The following is a 23,128-nucleotide window of genomic DNA, read 5'->3' as shown; positions in this document are numbered from 1 at the left end:
GCACATTTTACTGAGATGAGCAGGAAAAGGTGTATGGATGAGATTACAATCTGCAGTAATTCTTTTAAGATTACTAATAATGTTGCAACCATAATCAAATCCTGTACAGATCCATAGGGTTCAGTCCTTGCCTCTCTGTAGCCAGGTACAGTAACTCTGGACATAAGTGTATGAATATATTGTCAACAATCTTTGGAATCTTTACTGACATTTTCAATTATCCCATGGCAAGAAAGATGTTAAAACCACACCTAGACATAACCTAGTTTGATCATTGTGTTCCCTTGAAAGGTAATGTGACAGGTTAGTTGCCAAAACTTAGCTCAGGTTTCTGAACTGAAAGGTGCTGTGTCCTGGCAGGCTCAAGGCAGATAGTATTTTGCTAGCTCCAAGAATTTAGGGCTCAAACATGTCATATAGCAGGGAGAATCTGAAACCTACAGATTGCTAAGGACCTTTGTCCTCTCTTAAAATGCAGGAGGTAGATCAATACCTCAAACAGGAACTTCATGCCTACTTACAATTCAATAACCAAAATTTGTTAGAGCCCGGAAATTATGATCTTTGATCTAGGAATGCTGATTTGGCACTTGAAACCTGCCTCTGACTCATAATCCTGCACAAACATTTTACCCCATGTAACTAATTGCCAGAGTAATACCACCATGACAGAGACAGCAGTTGGGTCAGGTCACATACAACCCACTCTATAGGGCTTCCTTCCAGCCCACAGTGGGCAGCAGTAGAGGCTGCTGGGCAAGGCACCAAGAAACTCTCACTTGAGAAACCAGGTTTCCTTCTTCTCCCTACAGATCTCCTGAGAGAGGCCTCTGACAAGCAAGTTGTTCTTCAGTGTCTCTGTGTCCAGGTTTTCCACCTGTGAAATGGGAACAGCACTTACCTTCTTTACAGGAGCACCTTGAGGATAAATACAATAAATTCTGAGCTGGTCAGGTTATAACGGTGTTTAGATAAGCACCACAACTGAGCAATAATTCTGGAGAAAAGAGAACAGTCATGCTGAATTCAGCTTCATAAAAAAAATTAAATACTTTCATTTCTGTTTACTAATTTTAGTATGTAACATTTGCTTTTTCTTCTGGTTTTTTTTTTTTTTTCCTTTCTGGTTTTCTTTATATCTCAACAAAGACTACTGTGTAGTAGCCTTGACCAATGACCACTGACCAATTGTACAAATACAGCCAAGAAAGAAAGACAACATGCTCTCATTTTCAAGTTTTTGTAGGACTGAAAAGAGAAATGTTCTATTTGCATCTCAGTCTGAGAACTAATGGTTTACTGTCATCTTTGGACAAAAACCTGGGAAGCCTTTCTGTACGACTTGGGCAGCCTGGTAGAGGAGTATGAAACGCATCAGGATGTTTTTGTTCAGAGACCAATCTCACAATGTCTAGATAAAAATGAGCAAACAAGTTTTAGAAGTTTTAAGCTCTCTGATTTTTTGAAATTCAGATGGAGAAATTATGAATGTCAAAATTTTTTAAAGTTATAAAGCAAATGCAAAACTGCAACAATTAGAGGAAGTGCAACAGGAGTCAGCATTGTCATCTGGTTTTGGAAGTGAAAGAGACAACACAGGTCTAGTGATTATCCAGTGGGTTTTCTTTTATTTTTATGAAGGGCACAGGTCTATGTAGTCACTGGTTCTGCCTCTCTCTTTTAAAAGCTGTGGTTTGCAGCTGTGTTTTAAGGAAACATTTTACAGTAGCACAACTTTACTCACATCAGGAGTTATAACCAATATGCACAGCCAGAGAAATCATGATAATCTGAACAGACTGACCTCCTGCAGATCAAGAATCCTGCAGCACCTGTGTCACTTTGGATTATTTTCAGACATTTAGCAAGGCAGAAGCAGAATGAGGATTTCAGTGAAGCACGTGCTGTGCATATTTTCTGCCAAAATTCTAACAAAATTTTAGCTTTCTAACGTGCACTTTCACTTCTCATTAGAAAGAGAATAATTGCAATAACTGTTGCTTATCTCCACCCGTTGAAGGAAAGTCTCCTTTGAGGCTCCTTCTCCTTATTTACCAGCAGCTACCACACAGTGCTATCCAAACACCATGAAATATTTTCTAAGAATAGGGACCTGCATGGTACCTTAGATACTGCTGCACTGCAGCTTCACATCAAATAGAGATGTTTGAGGAAAAGTCTATTTGGCATCTGTGGTCTTGTTCCTTTCACCTTAAATGAATTGAGACAAATTATCTCCCTATGTCCCTCCCCACCTCCCAGCTTAGATCCTTCATTCTTCGGAGAGGTCTCAGCTTGTGTCATAGGCTTGGAGGAATTCTCTTACAAGGAAGTAAGATTTTTTAGAACCAGCTTGCACATTTTCCTTGGAATACCTGTCACAGGGATTACATATTATATCCATATCAGTATTTGCATACATCCAGCACACACATACCATTTCTAAGTCACACCTACTTTTTTAGCACCCGGTATAAAGTAATATAAAATTAACTACTTTTTTTCCTGGGTTTTTTTTTTTTAAAGAACATAACTGCACATTCCAGTTTGACTGTCCGTGGATATTCCTCAAAGTACAGCAAAACTCTATCCATACTAACACAAAAATTCTATTCTTTCATTTCATTTTACCTGTGAAAGTTGTTCTTCATTACTGTAGTTTTTATCTTTATCTCTTCTCTGTCCTTTGTTTGTCTTTGATACTTAAGAGGGAAAGTTCAGTCTTTCCTCACTATGCAAACAGTTCCCATGCTACGGTAACTGCACTCTGCTATCTGGACTTCCATGAGTAGATTACAAGGCTTGAATAGCACTCACCACTCAAGGGTTTTACACCTCAGGTTTAAACTTGGAGGTTAGATACCAAATGGCAAAAATGCCAGCTAAGCTTGGACAGCCCTTTAATTGACTCCACGTGTGTGATTCATACTCTGTAGGTTTAAATATGCAAAACATTAAGACCTGGCCTCCATGATCTCAGCTGGCTGCAGAGACTGCAGCTGTGGCATGCACAGTCTGTGGTGTGCAGGGCATAGCCAGCATAGCCAGCAGGACACAGGAAAACCAAATCAAAGATCAGCATTGGTTTGAAACATTGTAACTGCCTTTACTTTTCTCACCAATATTCACAGAATGTCACATGGCAAACTAGCTGTGAAATTAATTAAATATATGTGAAACTAGCCCAAATGCAACCGTGCCTTCTTATGAAATCATAGCTTCAATTTTGTATGTCTAGCATCAGGTAAGTCAGAGTAGCAAGGTAGTTTTTTTGATACTTTCCAAAGACAAAATTAATAACCAGACTACTGCCATAAATATATCAAGTAACTTTAATGCTGGTTAGCATAAGTCTTCATTATATACTTTCATCCATATACTCCAGTGTAAATGTATTTTATACAATATGAAGTATTTGCAAAAGTATATGGCTCTAGATAAAATGTTCACAAAAAGTTTGGATGCAATGAGAGAATTAGGGGAAAAAAAATCAGCCAGAGTATAAAATCTTTGGAAGAAAAAAACCTTCAGAAAACGGGTACATGACAACATCCCATTGTAGTAATTCAGGATGACCAAGTGGTTCCACAGTCAGAAGGGTGCCACTCACTGCTGTGCCACCCACAAGAACCCAGCCTGGGTCAGCAGGGTACTGCTGAGGGTGGCTGCCCCTCGGAGATCCTTGTACTTGACAAGTTTGATAAAGCAGTCCCCATGGCAGACACCCTTGTTGGCTCAAGGAGAGCAAGCAGGCCTGGGAATGAAGGAAATCCTTTCTTCCCTTACACAACCACTGCTGGTCTCTGCAGAATAATCAGGTGCACTGGCAAGATGTAGTGAACAAGTTGTTTTATGAATGACAGGGAGCCTTTACTGTCCCAGCTTATCTTTTTGGCACTATTCACAAAAGCAAAAGTTATTTACTAGCAAAATAACAAAAAGCTTCACCATGTGCAAAATTATATGACTATCAGGGAGCAGAGAACAATGTTATAGTTGAGTTTTGCTAAATCAATTTTCTGTATATAATATTACATGTCATCATACACCAGGATATTCAAGAGAGGCTCAATTAAATGTCATTCACATGAAAAGTGAACTCCATAGTGGGCGGACTGCTTTGCATTCCACTGCTTTCAGCAAGATGTTGCATAGGCATCTGTCCAAATAAAAAACACCTTTACAACACTGCAGCTTTAGAATGCAACAAATAACACACTGCAAGAATTGAGGTCAGACATTATTCACTATTTGGTAACATTCCATTCAAATGATATTGACTCACATAATACCTAACAAATGCAGCACTTGAAGTAGCAAGAACAAAGCTGTACTCCAATAAAGTTAAACAGTGCAAAATTTCCTGTTAAACAAAAATATACCATGTATATACACACACAACTCAAATGCACTGTTTTGCTTTATAGTATAAATATATCTGATTAAGCTAAATTCCTAAAACAAATAAACTGCTGATTGAAAGTCCCAGTTTTCATCTAGTATGGAACACAGTAAGCTTTAAGGCTCAGGTGACCCTAGCCAGACACAGCTGTAAGTGAATATAAAAAGATTTCACTGGATGTTTTTTTAAAATATTTTCTCTGTACATCAAAGTTAATAACATATAGGTACTAAATTGTAATTTCAAAGTCAGCTTGGGATCTGGTCATGCAAAGGGCAGCACACAGAACACCCATGACTCTACCAGGAGCCTCAAGGCTCTACCTGTGTGCTCTGTAACGCTGCAAAGCACTTAATCCCAAGGCTTAACAAGGGGTGAGATTTTTAGCTGCCTGTGCACTTAACATCTTGGCTTGGTTTCCATTTTCTTCCTTTTCTGGCATAGCATTGGAGGTCTGTTTTCTGCTAATGACATATCTCTCTATCCCTAAACTCTATTATCTTACAATGAGTACACAGTAAAAGTAAATATCAGAAAGGGAAGATGGAAACATTTTTCTGCTGAAGAAATCCTGATTAGGGGTTACTTGCATTTAAAGCATATTTTAAGCAGGGGAAAAAAAAAAAAAAAAAGTCTTTTTAGAATTAAATTACAGTAAAACAGACAAGTAGCACTTAATTTGATCTGAAGTGGAACACGTGGGCATTAACCTCTCTTCAACTGTTATTTAGCCTCCATCTCCTTAATGCCAGGGCTGTGCTGCAACCATAACAAATAGCTGTTGCAAAGGCAAAAATCTAGAGGAGAAGCAGAGAAATAAAAAAAAAAAGAAGAAAAAAGAAAAAAGTGAATTACACATATTGTTCTACAATGTTTTTCTATTCTAAATGAATAGAGGAACACAAGTGATTGAAAAGGTACCTCCCCCAACCAAAATGCTTAATAAGGTAAAGACAGGTTTGGGATCCTCTGAAGTTTTCTCAGGAACTTCTCTATAATAACCCCATTTTACTGCTATCTCATGTTACTACTTTTCACTTATTTGCTTCAGCAGACATTTAGAAATAGAATATGAAATAAAATTTCTGCATAAGTTATGGTGAAAGTAAATGTGTATGTACACTGTATATTTCAGTTCTCTTATCTATACTGATCAAACATCAATCTCAGATGTTTGTAACTGAATGCCTTTAACCCAGCAAACATCAAAGAAGACATCCCTCCAAACAGCAAAACTCTTTTACTTGGAGAAACACAGAAACAACTCCCATCTGGCCTCTTTGACCAGATATTCAGCCATTAGAACAACTTCCCAGGCAATGCCAGGGAAATTGCTCCTGCATAAAAACTGATTTGAACTGAAGGTCATGCCACAATGAAAGTGAATATGTAATGTACACTGGACAAAAGAAATGAGAAACAGGATTTCTGAAAACATGTCTCGTATTATCCAGTGATAACAATGAATTGTCTCTACCAATTCAATGGTCCTTTGCTTTACATACAAGTGTTGACTAATTAAAGTTTTGAATAAATGCTACACCACAGAACTGTAAAAACTGAACATATATATATTTCTAATCATGTTAAATAAATGTAATCTTAAAAGACAATGTTAGAAACCTTTTTTTTCTTTCTGTCATGTGGCTACAGGACTGTTTTAATGATATATTTTTAAGATCCAAAATTTTTTTCTGCATGTTTTGACTTCCTAAATATACACTTCTGCAAAAAATGCAAAGACACTAAAGACTACATTTATTTCATTCACCATTTTCCAGCTACTCTTAATTGAGATACTGAGGCAAGTTACAAAAGAGTCTTCTCCTCCTCTATCTTGACAGGGATTTGAGGGGCTTGAAGAATTGAATTCTCCCTTAAAAAAGTTAGCACGGAAGCAGGGAATGGTTTCTTGGAGTGCCCAGTATTCTGCTGTCAGACAAAATGACTTCAGTGACCATATACTCAGGGGGATCTGAACACACTAAACCAGGACTGAAGAGGTACACTTAAGCATAGAATTTAAGATATTTGCTCAGTATAAAGACCCTCCCTTAGCTCAGGCACAGCTAGAACATCACCTCTGTCCTTGTGCCACATGGCCACCCAGGAATCAGATGTGCTTGAGTATGTTACTGGCAGGTGGGTGATGTGAGGAATGCTGGCCTTGGGACACTGACATGCCCACTTCACCTCTTCAGGGCCTGGCTTGCCAAAGCTAAAGGCTTTTCCTTTCTATTCTGCTCTTGCAGACAGAATGTGAATCTTACACCTTCTGTTCACCAGTTTTCATCTTCAGATGAACTGAAAGTGCTTACTGTGCAAAAGTTGTGATGCACAGTTTTAAGGACAACAGATAACCCCAGAGGGTTTAGAAGCTTAATAAATATATACAGTTCCCTGGTATGAAAGTCTTTGGATGGAACAAAAAATTAAGAGCAGTGGTTTCAGTTCTTTAAGTTAAGCCTGACACACCTCTACTCATCCCTGAAGAGTCCAGCCAGGATTAAAACTAAAGCCTGTTATATTTTCTGATTCAGCTGTGCACACCCACATCACCAAATACATTGATTCAGTGATGATGCAACTACAGGGAAAAAAAGGCATTCTGGGCTTAGGCGATCAAGAAAAGCATTCTAATGATTGCAGTAAGAGACAGCAGAGTCTTGATGTTGTAAGGACTTATGTGGAGCTTCATAAAGACCTAGTCCAAATTTTTTTATCTCCATTACATGTTCAGGACTATCTAAATGGTATAAAAAAAACAACTGAAATTTTGAACAATGGTGTAAATTTCATACCTCATACCTCATCCTTGGATAAAGGCTCAGTTGTTCTTTTTCTTCTACTAACCAAAACGTTTTTACAAAATACCTTGTCTAAAAAATATAAGCTGTAGTGATCATATATTTTAAAACACTACAGTGAACACTATCAACTCTACACTATACTGAAGAATAAGCGGTTTATCCCATAAGCATTAGCTTATACCAATATTTTTGCATGTTTGTTAGATACTACTTGCCGCTGTCAAAGGCAATTCTTTCTCTCACAGCTCCTCTTTCTATTCCAGTTTGCTGTTAAATTCCCAAGTTGAATGGATGGCTACAAGTGCTTGCTACAGACTTATGTTCCCCTGATACAAATATATGAAACACCTACCGAGGCTGCTATGCTTATGTTATATTCACGACCACTTAGAATCCTCTCATATGTGGTGGAGTTGAATTTGCGGGGAAAGTGATGCAGAGATGTAGTTGCTGCTTGCAGTAGAAATGCTCCAAAATAAAAGACAAAAGTAGCCCCATGGAAAATAAAGTCCTAAAAAGCAAATAACAGAATCAGTCTGGGCTTCAATACATATATAATTCTTCTCATCTCAGTACAAATGAAATCCTGCACTGAAACATGAAACAAGAACTGATAACACTAACTTGAGATAAGCAGTATTAAATCCATCTGACAGCTTAACCTGGACATGTTTTCACAGCTTCTTGCAATTATAAGCAACTCACTAACATTATCAGTGATCAAGGGCAGCTCTCCCTCTCCCCAAATCTTACATTCTTTTAAATTATGAGGCACATACTCTTCTTTATGTACATGCTGACATTTTAGACCACCTTAAAGTTAGTGGAGTTTATAGAAATCTCCCTTCAAACAAAAAAAGAAGACATATACAGGCCAACTTGATCACAATTCAAGCAGTACAACATAATCTTGCAGTCCCATAAGTCTCTTCTCAGCTATAACCAAAGCTTCAAACATCTTCCCTCCACGCTTAAATTTTGCTTCTCTAAATGCCCAGAAACAACTCAGCTTTGACACAGCTGAGATGTCCAACATCCCAATACAATGAGATCCAAGAATTGGGGCATTTCCACAACTCTCTCTGACTTGGCTCTACCCAATAGTTATTAACCTGACAGCTCTTCATGATACTGTGGACTAAAATGTCCAAGACCTGTGAGGACAGGTTTTAGGATTAATTCAAATATGCTTCTCTACTGGCCCTCTCCAGGCAATTCCCTCCACAATGATGAATGCTAACTGAACATAAGGTTTAAACTCCTGTCTCATTTCTGGGTTCCATTACTGACACACATATAAAAAGTCTGGTGCCTTTGCAGGCCCGAGTTCAGATCCCAGTATTGCAGCAGCAAGATCTAAGGCATGTTCCAGTACAATTTAAAATGTCTATTCTTCCAACATCTTCTTCCATTATTCAGTCTGAAAAGCTGACATTTGCACTGCACTCAATTCTTGATCCATACAACATATCCTTTGTGCCTGTACCTGTAAAGGTCTGGAAAAGCCACAGAGACAATTTTAAAATATACACAAGTATATGTGTGCTTTATGATACCTATGATATGCAGTCTAACTCCAGTACTAATGAGTTCCTTATGAACTTTAACTTCACTTAAGTGCAGTAGGCTATCAGTATGCCTAGGGTGAGAACCCAGGATACTTTATGTATGTCCAGCAGACAGCACTCACCTGCATAGAAATTACTGTGTGACATCCTTACCTGCTGCTTGCCTGAGAGCAAAGTGAGAATGTGCTGCACTACCTTGTCCAGAGAAATTACTTTTCTTCATAGATGTAAGATTTTCTTTTAATTGAAAGAATCTTCTTTTCAAACACATTACTTGTTCCATATTTGCAGCTAAAGCTACTTAAATCATACCCTAGTCAGTTTTGATAAGTTATGATATAAGCTGCAGTATGCGGATACTACAGTATCCCCATTCCACTTAGATCAGGACTGAGTGCATACAGGAGAGATATTTTTCTGGAGAGACTCTTTCATCTCCTTCATTCTCCTGCCAAACCCTGTAATTTCCTTCTCCTGGAAGCAATTATAGTGAAGCTCTGTAGCATCAGTAAGGTTTCACATTTACATGGTTATGGTTTCTGCGACCAAAAATGCCAAGATATTATGAGGGACCTTTTCTTGGGTTTTAGTAATTATTGTTATCTAGTGCCTAACTCTCCCTTGCTTCCACACTTGTATTATCATTGAAACCTCATACAAAGTGTATGTAAAACACTATCAGAGCAGCATGGTAAGTTCACATCTAATTTTGTAAATGAGTGTGTTGTGAGTCAGGCTGTAAAGGGCAGTACTTGTCATACCATCTGATTTAATACACTGATGTACTGAGTGATGGAGCTCCATATTTTCCACTGTGTACTATCTTATTTTTAAAGTATCTTTACTAGTATGAGCAGATATATTTACACCATAAGGTATTACTAAATCTAGGACTACATTTATAGTAACAAAAAGTGTTTGAGTGTTTCCAGTAATTGATTATTTATTTGCAACAGAACGTGAAAAGGCCCCAACATGTCAAGTGCTGCTAAAGAGTTTAGTGTCAACAAATTACAAAACATTTGGGTACCTGAAAATAGTGGTAAAGTGTCTTATATATTTGTTGACAGCTGGAAGGGGTTGGGTTTCAGCTACCAAGTTAGAGATAAAATTATTCCCTCTGCATTTATTTAAGATCACAGAATCACAGAATTACTAGGTTGGAAGAGACCTTCAAGATTATTGAGTCCAACCCATGCCCTAACACCTCAACTAAACCATGGTACTGAGTGCCACATCCAGTCTTTTTTAAACACATCTAGGGACAGTGACTCCAGCACCTCCTCAGGCAGACCATTCCAGTCTGACTGGATATCAACTGAGTTATAACAGCTGTTTTGATGAAGTTATAGATGCAGTTTTTATACTAGTCATGTATCCATTTCCTGACATAGAAAATTTTCCAGCAGTTTATTATACACAAGGGGACAAAATTAACAGTACAACAAACTGCCAGCATCAAGAAGCCAATGCGTAACACACTCGATTGTTTTAAGATGAAATTTGTACAGCATTTTCAACCTATAAAAGGCTTTGTCCTTACGCAGCAACTCTTAAATAAATGCATGATTGTAAACTGGCAAACAGTTTCAATGAAACCCAGGACACTATTAATTTACTTTAGTTATGCTCAAGGGCTTTGTTGCATCATAATTTGTGAGGATGTTGCAGCATAAATCTCTGTAAAGGTCTCTGTGATTGCAACTGATTATTAGCCTAATTACTGTCTGTATTGTGCTGGAAAGCTGATGCTGTATGTATGTTTATTCACTATCAAAGTGCTAAAGTTTGTTTTTTAATAGAATCCAGTCTGTTAGCACTGATGGGCTTTGATTTATCAGAGCGCCAAACTCATAAAGCTTTATGATTTGCTTTAAAGAACTTCTGTTTTAAGAAGTTCATGAATTGCCTGAACAGAGAAATATCCACAGCTGTTGACACTGAAGCATGCAATTCCAGCTATGATCAGGGGAAGTGTCAACAGGACAACTAAGCTGCCCAGGAGGAAAGTGAAGGTGATCAGCAGTTACAGTCAGACATACTTCAGTAGTTTAGAAGTTGCAGTCCTTTTGGAAGAATTTTTTTTGAAAATTAAAAATTATGATCACAGTTATGCCACTTCTTATTATTCACTTCCAGTAATATAATGTGTGATATAATCTCATGCTAAACTACTTGAGTATTAAAAACTCAAAATAAAAAACAGTTAATGACAACAAAGGAGCATGTAAATTACCAGTCAATAACCTGAGGTATCCATGTGGTTGACAAAAACTAATACAAAAACCTTCCCTTTTTTAACAGGAAGCTAGAGTCTTTGAGAACTACTGGCACAAGCCATAACAATCAATTCAACAAGATTCAGACTCTGTCTTCAAAATGAAAAGCTCAGCAAAGAATATTTATATCTTGTATCAGCTTCACCAAGCTCTGCCAAAGAAAGATGAAGATGTTAAGTCTCCTATTAAGATGTTAAGATATCATAGTGGAGGTTATTATGTCTTTTACCACTTAAGGTCTAACAGCCACTCATCATTGCTGCCCTAGCTTTGAGGAATTGACCCAAAAGTCACAAGCAGACTTTCTTAGGAACTGGAGGGGACCTTCTGGGTGCTGAAGTACAATCTGTGCTATCTCAGACAATCACATCACACAGTATATTCATAAATGCATTCTTTCCTTTATAATATCAGATATATCTTTCTACATCCCACTATTCACAAGGTGTTACTACCACTTCTCTAATAGTCTGAAAGTATTTTCTGATTTCCAGTCCACAATAATTTCTGGCCATTTAAACCAGTTTACTGTCACGCCTTGTTAAATGATTCCTCTTCCTGCTGCTCATACATTTTATATGCTCAGAGAGGACAAGTGTACTCCTTCAAAAGCTCCTTCAGCCTCCATCATAAAACAGGTCTTGGATTTCCTCTGCCACCTCTGTAACCCTATTCTTTCTTTTTCCAGTTTTGAATTCCTGTTTGAAAAACTTTGTGCTAAAGCAGAAAGTCAGGTGTTAAAACTTAGGATCAACACTTCTCATTAAACATTTTTCAGTTCATAAAATAAACGGAATCCTTAAATAAAGAAAAAATCTTACCGCCTGGTTCCAGTTGACAGCAAGTCTATTTGCATAACCAAAGAGGAACACAGAGAGAAACACAATGGAGAGGAACCACGCTGTTACTGCCACAAACATTACCCATCCCTGCAGCAGTGGCAGCGGAATTTGGGTAGAGGCGACCAAAATCCAGACTATTGTTCCAAACAGCTGCAAGGAAAGGAATACAGAGAATGAACTGAGAGACAACTTCTACTCTGTTTTTTCTGCCTAAGAACTGATATCACACATTACATATCATCAGATGACTCTTAGGAACCAAGAGAAAACACTCCAAAAGTACTCAGAGCCCAAGACCTCCTCTCAGAAATGATAGGCACTAAGTAGTGAAAAGACAAAGCCACTCTGAAATTCCTAAAAGCTCTTAAAATAGTCTTGAAAGTGGGAATTACAAACCCTGGTGACTTGTGTGCTGCTGCTGAAAATTCTACCCTTACTGTAATTTTGAGCAAAATATAAGAACCGTGAAAACATGGTTCACACACACACACAAATCTCTCTGTATTTACACAAATCAGCACAAAAAGGATGTACTTCTACTACTTTGGATTCAATCTCATACTGTTTCACTTTGAAGTCCTAATCAGATGAGATACAGAAAGAAGATAAAAAGACACCCATTTTTTCAATGCATTTGTAATACCAAACTGAAAGAGGACATAAAGCATTAAAGCAAAAGAAAAAGCTAGAATACAGAATAAGATGAGTTGTAAACTATGCTGCAAAGACTAGAAAAATATAGAGCTTTCCAGAATCATCTTAACTTGGAGAAGAATTCAGCAGTGCCAATTTTCATTTCGGCAGACTACTCACAGAAAATAAGTGGTAGGGACAATGTGCTAGGAATGGTCTGATGGAGAATTTATGTACTCTAAGGCTTCCCTGGTTTAATCAACTCTTGGCCTAAGGAACACTACTATGTCTTCCTGAAAATCCTGCCTTTTAATAAAAAAGGATAAATAGGTAACAATTATAATTCACTCCAAGTATGTTTGTTTATTACAGAAATACTGAACTGCATAATCCAACTTGATAAATAGTGTCAACTAAAATCTATTTCCAAGCACAAGTTACTTCTTTCCTGTTTAAATTCTACAGATTTACAAACCAGAAGTCAGAGGTTATGTTTTCAGATTCAGAGAGCTTTCTTTTGTATCAGTAGGGTAAGAGATACCTTTCAAAAGATGCCTGCTATAAAATTAGTTGGTTCCTCTCTGCTGTTACACTGCAGCAGCACATATGTAAAGATGCATTGCTAGTCTCAGTTCAAAGCTCCCATGGGTTTATGTATTACTGTTCAAGTTGTTCTCTAGGGTTCCTTTTTTAGCTGCGAAGAACGAAACTTTCTCTAGTTTCACAAGACTGCAGGTGCAAGTCTGTTACTTGGTGACCAGAGAGTGATGGGCAGTGAGGAAGTAAAAGGGATAGCAGAAAGTGTCTGTTGAACAGAAAACAGAGACACATTAAATGTTTTCAGTATTTTGAATGTGCAAACTTGCAGGGTTCCTTAAAAATAAATTTAGAACTGTACTGTAGAGACTGCTATAATCTCAGCACCCACTGTTGAGCTATTTCCCTCACACTACACCTGTCCACTACAGCTTGGCTGTCAGATGTACAATTGGTTGGCAGACCGAATTAACCTTTTGTCCCTACTGCCTCTGGGCCTGATTCAGTACCCGGACTCGTGTTTCGAGTTTTGACTTGTCCCTTGCTCAGGTACAATTTTACAGCTTGTGAGGTGGGATCCAGCTCACACACTGGAACCCAAGCAGTATTCTGCTCTGACCATAAGAAAAATACCTAAAATTAATAAAGTCAGATGAGTTCTACTAAGTTTTTATAAGTTAAGTTTTTGTGTTTTTTATCTCCCACTAATCAGCGGCACTGCAGAGCGCCATACCCAACCCCAGCTCAAAGGTCCACAGCCCTTTGCACACCAGCGAGGTCTAACACACACATGACATTGAACGTACTTATAGGAGTTTGTAGAGGACGCGTAACACGCGCACGGACAAAACCTGCTTGCTGTAACTCTCCGTGTGCCTTTTTGGGTCGGGGGGACAGCGTGGCTCAAAGCCTCGAAAGCCCCGCGAAAGCCACCTGTGTGCGGGGCCGGTCCCGCTGCGGCCCGGCCCGGCCCCCGCACCTGCCCCGCTCACAAAATGGCAGGTGAGCAGCGCGGGCAGGCCCGCGGCCGCTCCCCACCCCAGCCCCTCACACTCACGATCTCCAGGAAGATGACGGCTCCCGAGAAGGTGCGCAGGATCTCCAGGCCGGAGGGCAGCGTGACCCGCGGAGGCGGGAAGTAGGGAGCGGGGTTGGGAGGCGGCGGCATGGACGAGGCTCCCCTGGGCAACATGTTGCTGCGGCGGCGGCTGCTGTGCCGAGAGCGGCCAGGTGGGCGAGGAGGCGGCGGTGAGGGCGGGCGCAGGTGCGGCCTCCCCCGGCCCGGCCCGGCGCCGGCACCGCCCCGCAGCCGCCTCCTCGCCCGGGGCTGGGCGGCGGCCCCGCCGTGAGGGCACCGCGGCCGGGAGCGGGCCGTGTCCCGCCGCCGCCTCTCGGCTGCCCCAGGAGCGCGGCGCTCCGCATTCGCGAGTCCTGAATCAGGCCAGCCGGACTCGGGCGTGATTTCCTAATGCCGGTGTGCAAAAGGTTGTTATTTACCTTCTGGTTACGGATATTTGGGCTTCGAAATTGCGCGGTTGCCTTTTTGGGTTTCTTTTTTGTTTTTGTTTGTTTTTTTTAAAGGAGCCTACCAGGTTGTCCATTCAAAATATTGAAAACATTTAATTTGTCTCTTCTTTTTGTTCAGTCTGGCTCAACTGTGCACCATTGCTTAAAAGTAATAGAAAATATTTGTAAAAGTTTGGAGTAGAGAAGGGTACAGATCCACCCGACCATTTATAATCCATTTTATTTCTTGCACTTCTTTGTAAAAGCATATTCTTCAGATAAAGGTTATGCCATTCAGCAGCACTTCACTTATTTCTCCCGTTTTGACTTAGGCTGGGATGTCCTGCCTCTGGCATGACCGAGTTTCACCTAATGTCCCATGCAGTGTTTATCCTCCACACATACAGCTGTGACTTTACACTTTAAGGTTTCATGCAAGTGTGTGTAGCTGCTCTGGAAGTTGAACTAGCTTGGGCATGAGGACTGTATTCCTCTCTTTTTAGATGCATGATGTTTCTCAGATATGCTTTTGTGATGACAAGAAATGCCACAGCCGGAGATGCCTGTCTTCCTATGCCAATCCAAGTCCTAGGTGAAGAGCAGCTGACTCCATAAAACAGGACTCATCTGCGTTTCTGTCACACCATTTTGTTCATAAATAGGTTTGATGCTTTCCAAATGTATTAATAGCTGCTTGGTTATGAAATCATGACTTCTAAAGGAGGAAGAAGGAAAAGTTCGCATTCTTTCTTGTGCTCTGTCTTTATCCCTGTGCCTCTTGTAGCTGGATGCCTCTTGAACTCTTATGTAGTAGATGTGGGATTGAATCCCCATTAGGCTGAAGAAGGCCCCAAGTCCAGCCTCCACTCTGCTTTGAGTCCTTCATGCCATCACTTATCCAATGAGATTTTTTTTTTTTTTTTCTCCCTCTAGACCTATTTTAAAAGTGAACCTTGTATCCCATCCTTTTATCTTCAGGAAAATGCCCCAGGCTCTGGAAGTACTTGCCTACAGGACATGGTTTGGGTATGTTTTGGAAAGGAATGGGGTTCAGATTTGTGCCTAAGTGATTAGGTGTAGGGGGTTTGTTCTTGGGGTTGCATTCTGGAGATCATATGCCCAATTAATTGCACAGTCTGGCCCAAAATCTGTTAAGACTGCCCTGCAGAGGGAGAACTCTGAGTGGGTGGAAAACAGGGTTGGTTAGTTTATGGTTCAGTACAAGAAATGTGATTGTCCTTATCTTACAAAAAGGAAGTACAAATAATACTTGGTCATAAACATTTCCAACGTTATTGTCCAGCTGCACAGTTAATCTGTGTGAACTCCAGCAGTACTGGATTTTGCTAATGATTACATACCATGTGCAGTCACTTTTTCTTGCTTTTAAATACTGTTTCTTTTTACCTGCACATTCCTTACAACACTTATTTTCCTGAAATTTAGTCAGTTTTAACAAAAAAGTCCAAATTTCACTTTCACTACTAGGTATACACTGAGTAGAGTTTTGGCAGTGCTTTTTCCTAAATCCTAATCATTTAAATTAATGTGGCTGTTTAAATTATTTTTGCTGTGTTCAGACAAGATGTGCTACAGTGCCATGTGGGATTGCTTTTATACTGATTCATGTACTGTTTGAATCTTTTAAAAACTGGGATTTTAAAGAGATTAGTGTCAGGATTGCATTTTTAAGTTTCCACACAAAAGCACATGTTTGTGTTGAACTGTTTTTTCATAGCATTTCTGTGTAACTAATTGCATCTTGGCATGTTACAAGGTAAACTAATGATGCACCTTCCAGTCCACCAGAGTCAACAAGTAGACAAAAGTATATTGATTCACTGTGTGTAGGAAAGTGTGTCTGTACAACCACAAGGACTAAAAACTGCTCTTAAATGGCTGTTAAAAGCTCTTTCCCCTTCGTGTTCTTATGCTTATGGCAGAATAATGTAAAGGAGGCATTGTCACAGAGCTGTTAAACCAGCTGCTATCAATTTTAGATTAGGAAAATAATTGATAATTTAATTCCACATATAGTGATTTCCATATTATATATAGAAATTAAAATATATATTTTGGAATGCTGTAATTCTTCTCCCCCAGGTGGCCAACCATCAATAAGCTATGAAATTCTGTAGTCAGCTATAATAAAAGATAAATTAGTATTTTGACAAACATATATATCATACTGGGTATGAAAATTACTTACACAGCAGACCTATGCAGCAGGATTCAGACTACCTTTTGGTAGTATGTCATGATACTCCTGGAAGAGCTGAATATTAGTAAGGATACTAGAATAATAGGTGAAAGTGATGTCAGTTTCAGAATTCATGGTCCTTAACTGAGTATGTTATCGTGAACACTTCAGGAAGAGATGTAATCTCATGTCCTGTGTTACAGTGTGCAAAGGAGTGGTCTGCTAACGTGGTCAAAGAGATGGAAAATAAACCAAATAAATGATAGTAGGCCTATTCTCCTGTTGCTCTGTTTATTCAGAAGCAGATTTCCCCAAGCCAGAGTGGGGGGCAAGGTTTTCCTGACAGTATTAGGATCTGCTTCTTTCTTCCACTTACTTTCTTGTTCTGGAGGAAGTTGCCCCCAAAAGTCATCTGTGTTTCTTTTAGATTTGCAAAGCTGCTCTTTTTTAAGATGGAACACAAACTCTCCTAATCCTATAGATAGTTACATGTCAAAAATAGAAAGCCTGGAGCTGATTATGCAAAACAGACTTTTTGTTTATGGATGAATTAATTTAACATGCTTTTGAAAATTGTGTGCAGAATTCTGATCTCCTACTGGTACAAACTCTGGAGTCATTCCCCTTTAACCAGTGGAATTAAATAGGCATAAAACTGGTTTGCATAAGATGAGTGATAAGGAAAGCCTTTAGCATCATTTGTGTCGTGTATTTACTCAGTGGTACCAGAACTTCAGGGTCATGGTTGGGCTTATGCATATTATGAATTAGTGTGCAAATGTCACCACATTGTTGAGGTTTCTTGGGAGGCAGTGCAAGAGTTTTAATCTTTAACAGGCTGGGCCAGGCTTCTGAATGCATGCTGCCCCTTCTTGCATCATTACACTAAGGGGAAAACAGCTGTTGAAATCTCTTACTTCATCCAGTTAAACTGAGCTTGGGATGTTTGCTGAGGAGAGGAAGTGAAGATAAATATGCCACCTATTTGGTCCACCAGTGCCAGGGATGGCTGGTTACCAGACCAGTCCCTGGAGCAGCTTAAAGCAGTGTCAGAGCTGTTCTCAGCAGTGATTTCTGGCTGGCTCATAAGGCTACGGTGGTACTTTGGACATGACCTCTTCCTGCAGAAGTGTCTTCTATGCCCAGAGCTGTGGGATGAAAGGCATTGACCTGGTTGCTTTGGCTCTCAGGGTACCCTTTACAGCAGGGAATCCTTTGCTGGCTGGTTAGGGGTGTTTGGGGGCCCCTTCCCACAAGCACCACACAGCTGGAGGCTGGTGTGGACCCAAGGACTCTCCGTGGTGGAGTAAACTGGTGTTAGGGAGGTCAGGCTGAGGCTCCTGACCTGTCCTCATAACATTGTTTCCATGCTCCTAAGGTTACCTGCACTTCATTTGTTTGATTTGGTGGCACTGCTCTTCTCTAGCAGTATAAGGTGCCAAGGGCCAATTTTCCTTTGATTTACTTTGAGAAATGCCTTTTAGATGTGTGAGGGTGCAACAAAAGTAAAAATGCAGAATCTCGTCATAACATAGAGGAGGATCTTGACCTGAGATGGTGCTGGAGGCAAGATGGGTAGTCAGGGACATGGCAGAGCAAAGCCAAGTTACCTAATGGGAAAATGTCTCAAGAAGTCAGTGTTCTGCTTCTTGGCATAGGTGAGCCAGCAGGAAAAATGGTGTGCATGGATTGTCCTCAGAAGAGTGTGAAAGTCTCAGAGGTACAAGTTGGGAGTATGACATTGTTGTAGATGAGGGATGAGTAAATAGCACTGGTTGTTTATGACAGAATTGACCAGGGAAAGCAGGAAATAGACTGTACAGCAGCAATACTTTTTTTCCCTGTCCCCCTCCAGCTTCATGGTATAAAAGAGGACCAGTTCAGCCATCGCAGAGGGACTGAAGGAGAGTGTGCTAAGTGCTGCCATTGCAGGATGCAGCACAGACCCCTGCCATTGGTACTGCTGGTAGCATGGGCCTCTTCTCACTCTGTCAACACTCAACACTTGATAGTAATCTTTGCTCTTAACGTGTTGGCCTCTGATCTTATCTCTCATTGGGCAGCAGTAGGTATCCATTGTTTTCATGAACTATCAGTGCTTTCAGGAAGTCACCTTTTTCCTCAGTTGCAGTTTGTTTGCCTTCTAGGGACTATTTTTTTTATTGAGCAAAATCCTGGCTAAAAATCCAATATAAGGCAAAGAATAATTAGGCAAAATATAATGGTGACTTTATTTTGTGATGACTAAATTCAGGAAGGAGAAGCATGGAGACATTAAAATATAATTGTATAAAAAACATTGTAATGGTTTGAAATAGCATAAAAATGCTGCTGCAAAAGAAGTGAATCTAAAGATTTCAAAGCACTCTGAGTATTTATTTGTAATAAAAAGGATCTATCAGTGTTACAATGTATACACATAATTAGGACTTACCTGATTACTGTTAGTAGTATGGTAAAGAGCTCTTTGTATATAGGCATCGTTAGGGGCATCATAAGTAATTTCTGTATTTTGAGTTCATTTCAGTTTGCTTGAAACAGGAGGGTCTTTTGATTCTAATGACATCTGTTGTTACTTACAGTAACTACTGGAGTTATAAAACTGAGACAGAGTTCTTCAGCTACCAAAACACTGGCAGACCTATAATCCTTCCACTGACTGTGCTTCCTTTCAAAACTGTCTCCAAGCCTCTAGCCTCCAAACTAGTCATCCAAGGGCCTCTGATGTTCACAAAATTAATTGATTTCTGTACTAACAGAACAGTTTAAAAATAAACACAAGACTTATGAGTCAGATACACCGCCACTGTTCTAGCTTCTTTATGGAATGTACAGTATGTGGATATTTTTACTCTTTTAAATGGTAGATGGAAAGCCATTATTGGGATTTTTCTTTTAGATAAGAAATGCTGATGCAGCTTCTAGAAACCTTCAGGTGGTCTGAGCCATGCTTCTTCATCTTTAGACACTCTGTTGCTGTTCCCATATTAATTAAGGGGGAAAATTAAATTATCACAGTTATTTTTTTATACTGAAAAAATATTGATTTCGTTATAAAATTCAAATTGTTCATAAAGAGTTGTTTTATTGTTCTTATGTGTAGGTGATTTTAGGGATATTGGTACCTGGAGTGTAATTTTCTTGAGTGAAGTTGACAACATTTTATATCCTGGAGGACTCCAAGGGTCTCAATTGACATGAATGATTCATGGTATATCAGCATTGGTCTCTCTTGGTTTTGGCTGTTTTATTTTACTTAGAGCAAGCACAAATACATGTTCTCTAACTTTGAACTTCAGATTTTGAATTTTCCTGTCCTCTGCAATGATAAACTCCTGTAGGACTGTCATTTTCAGGAACTGGATGCCCCTTTCAGAACAGGAACCTAACTTCTAATGCTCGATTTTCTCATGTCAGATTGTGACATGTGCACATGCTTATGTGCTCAGATCCTCTGAAAACCTGTCCTGATACTGATGGCAAGTTCCAAACAGTGACTCTTTCTGAGCCATCAAGTCCTGTAGCTACATCAGAAATTAACATAACACATGAGAACAATATCTTTATTTCAGGGAATTACTGTGAATATATTTCTGCAGGCCTATCTCAGCTATTTAGTTCCCACTGAACCTCGCCTCAGATTCTTTCACAATGTTTTTGTAAGTTTAAGTGTTTGATCAAGTAGATTTTGATTCACAGGAAAGCAAACAGGTTTGGGGTTTCTTTTTTTCTTTTTCTTCTTTCATAAATCCTAAACCAGTTAAACGGCATTCCTGTTGGCCTGACGTCCTTCATGAAGAAATAAGTGTTACACACAGTATGTATGCAATTTCTGGATAGAAAACAATCTGTGGTTCAGCTGGCAGGTTTAGCTTACGAATCATCAAGAAAGGTGAGATGGTTTGTCCTATCCTCATGTTGAGTCAAACTCTGCTAAGATATGGTTTAGACTATGAAAAATAAGTTAAAAACAATCTCACTTTCCCTCCACGATTTTTAATGGGACAACCCATTAATATTTTTTTTTCATTCACAAGTGAATATTTTATTTCATTCACAGTTGTTGATGACTTCTTATATTCGTTAGTGTCTGGCTTTGCGCTGTGTTTCCTGACATCTTTCAGGATGGACATGTTTGTGCACATGCTTCTTCTATGTAGAGAGTGTTTCAATCCACTACAGTAAATAACTCCTGACAGTGGACTTGCCCATTGTTCTCAAGTACTGGATGGGGGGAGAGAAAGGGATGGTGAATTAGCTACCAGGTAAGTTTTGTAATTTATTTACAAGGCAGTAATTAAAAAATGAAACCAAACAAATTTTAAACAGTAGACTACCTACAACTTTAAACAAAATTATTTTTCTACCCTCGGATTTGATTTGGAATGGGACCTTATGTTCGCATATCCTTCAGAGTGTTTACAGTCTGTAGCAGTGCATTTTAAATACTTGAATAGCCTTGCCTTTTTCTGCCTACCAGTAGTTTTGTGGAGCTATTTAAGTAGCTTAAATTTTAATCCACAGATATTTGAAAGAAGGATGAATCAGTGGTCAAAAAACACAGCTCATTAATTTTACATAATAGCAAAAGAATAAATAGGTCAGTATTCTGTGCATTACTTTACAAATAGAATAGTATAATTGCTGTGTAGTTAGTGTTTATGGGGTACTTTGAAGATGTAATTTGTTTTACAGGACTAATGCGTTCATACATTTCAACATCTAGCTATACTCAAAAAGAAATACTTAACCTCACATGAAGTCTTTTTGGGTTTCTGGTGCAATGAAAGAAACAAAGCTGGAATTCAGCTGGTGAAGTGCTTATGTGTATCTCCAGTTACCTTCCACTAAAAATAGGAAAGCAATAGCATCATTTGATGAACAATTTGTTTTGTGCTTTAGTAGGTATCTGGATATAGATTACAGGAATCACTTGTGTCTGCCTTGTCCTCGGTTTTGCAGAAAATGTATTTCTGCTTCTTCAGGTCCTGAGAAATTTCTCTCTCTCTTGCAAACATGGACTTGCAGAAAGCTCTAGTATTCCTGAGCTATTGAACTGAAATTTCTTGTTGGACCTACCGATAACATTTTAGATTTTCTCTGACAAACTTTAAAGCCTTTTCTAAAGACACAGAAATTAGCTCACAGTGGGAAATGCATCAGCTCACATAGTAAGCATCTGCCAACTCTGTATTCACATTTTTCTTCGATGTTTTACTTAATCTTCTACTGACTGATCATTATTGTGACTCCACCCTTCACACAGTAGGGTGTTCCATTCACTCCAAGAATGTTGTAGGAAACTGATATAAATACTTCTGTTGTATTAAGTTGGGAAAATTAGTATCTCTTGCTAGACAATTTACTGCTGAGAGGTTAACAAGATAGCAAAACTTGCAGCATCTAGTAAGAGGAAAAAAAATGAACAGGGGATTCATCACTGAAATCTGCTTTCAAAAAGATATACGTACACTTTTTAGGACTCTTTAGGTTTGAACTATGTCCACATCAATAAGTCCAAAGTAATGATTGACATCTGGCTACTTTTTAAAAGTTATGTTTGTTTTGCAAAACACATAAGTAAAAAAAAAAAACATGACAAAAAAGACGACATATAATGAAATTGCATCATTTGAGGTTGTGACTCTGCAGATGCATCTATTACTGCCTTATACCAATGAGAAGCTCCAGTTCCTAGTCCCCCAGCATCTGCAGGTCTGCACTTAATTAAACACAGGAGCTCCGTGGGATTTAAGCACAGATATGGCATTGAGGATGCTGAGGTACAGCACTAAGGGTCTCAGGGATTCAGAACTCAAAATGCATAATCACACACTCTCCCCAGCCACAGACAGCTCTGTGTGGTCAGCTGCTGTGCTTCAGTAGGCTGCTGCTGCTGTTGTCTGCAAAATGGCATGATGTGAGTTCCTGGTCCCACCCACCTAAAAATCAGTTGAAACTTTTCCTCCCTATGTTGGAAGATCTGCATGGAGCAACCTTTCCAGGCCAGGAGTGGGTGGGGCTCGGAGCTTTAGCTGGGCACACTGCATGCAGCAGATAGGCAGAAATTGTTTTACAATTTGCTGTTCTCCCTTGCCACAAAAACATAAAAGAAGCACAGATTAAGCTACTACTTTGATCTTGCTCATTCTTTTTTCCCTGTGTTGAGTAGTTTATGTATGACTTTAAGAAGGAAGAAAAAAGAAATAGCAATTTATGGCTTCTGTACCTATGCAAACCTATTAAATCAAGACAATCTAGAGCAATGCTTTCAAAATAACCATGTTAATCCCTCTCTCTGTGACACATTTACTATTTTTGTCATCACGCATGCTGTCAAATTGCATCTAA

The 23,128-nt window shown here is 39.2% G+C and overlaps 1 protein-coding gene across 1 annotated transcript; it reads right to left on the bottom strand.

The window, feature by feature from the left end:
- Positions 1 to 1,148: 1,148 nt before the first annotated feature.
- On the bottom strand, positions 1,149 to 14,486 carry MAL2 (mal, T cell differentiation protein 2). Its single transcript, XM_058833545.1, has 4 exons — positions 14,129 to 14,486; positions 11,881 to 12,051; positions 7,565 to 7,723; positions 1,149 to 5,199 (listed from the first exon to the last, which is right to left on the bottom strand). The coding sequence occupies exons 1-4, from the start codon at positions 14,261 to 14,263 to the stop codon at positions 5,119 to 5,121; spliced, it is 546 nt and encodes a 181-aa protein (XP_058689528.1). The 5' UTR covers positions 14,264 to 14,486; the 3' UTR covers positions 1,149 to 5,118.
- Between the last annotated feature and the right edge of the window lie 8,642 nt (positions 14,487 to 23,128).

This window comes from Poecile atricapillus, chromosome 2 (genome assembly GCF_030490865.1).
Source record: "Poecile atricapillus isolate bPoeAtr1 chromosome 2, bPoeAtr1.hap1, whole genome shotgun sequence".
Taxonomy (NCBI): domain Eukaryota; kingdom Metazoa; phylum Chordata; class Aves; order Passeriformes; family Paridae; genus Poecile; species Poecile atricapillus.
The sequence above is the reverse complement of the archived record's forward strand: the minus strand, read 5'-3'. Positions and strand labels throughout refer to the sequence as shown.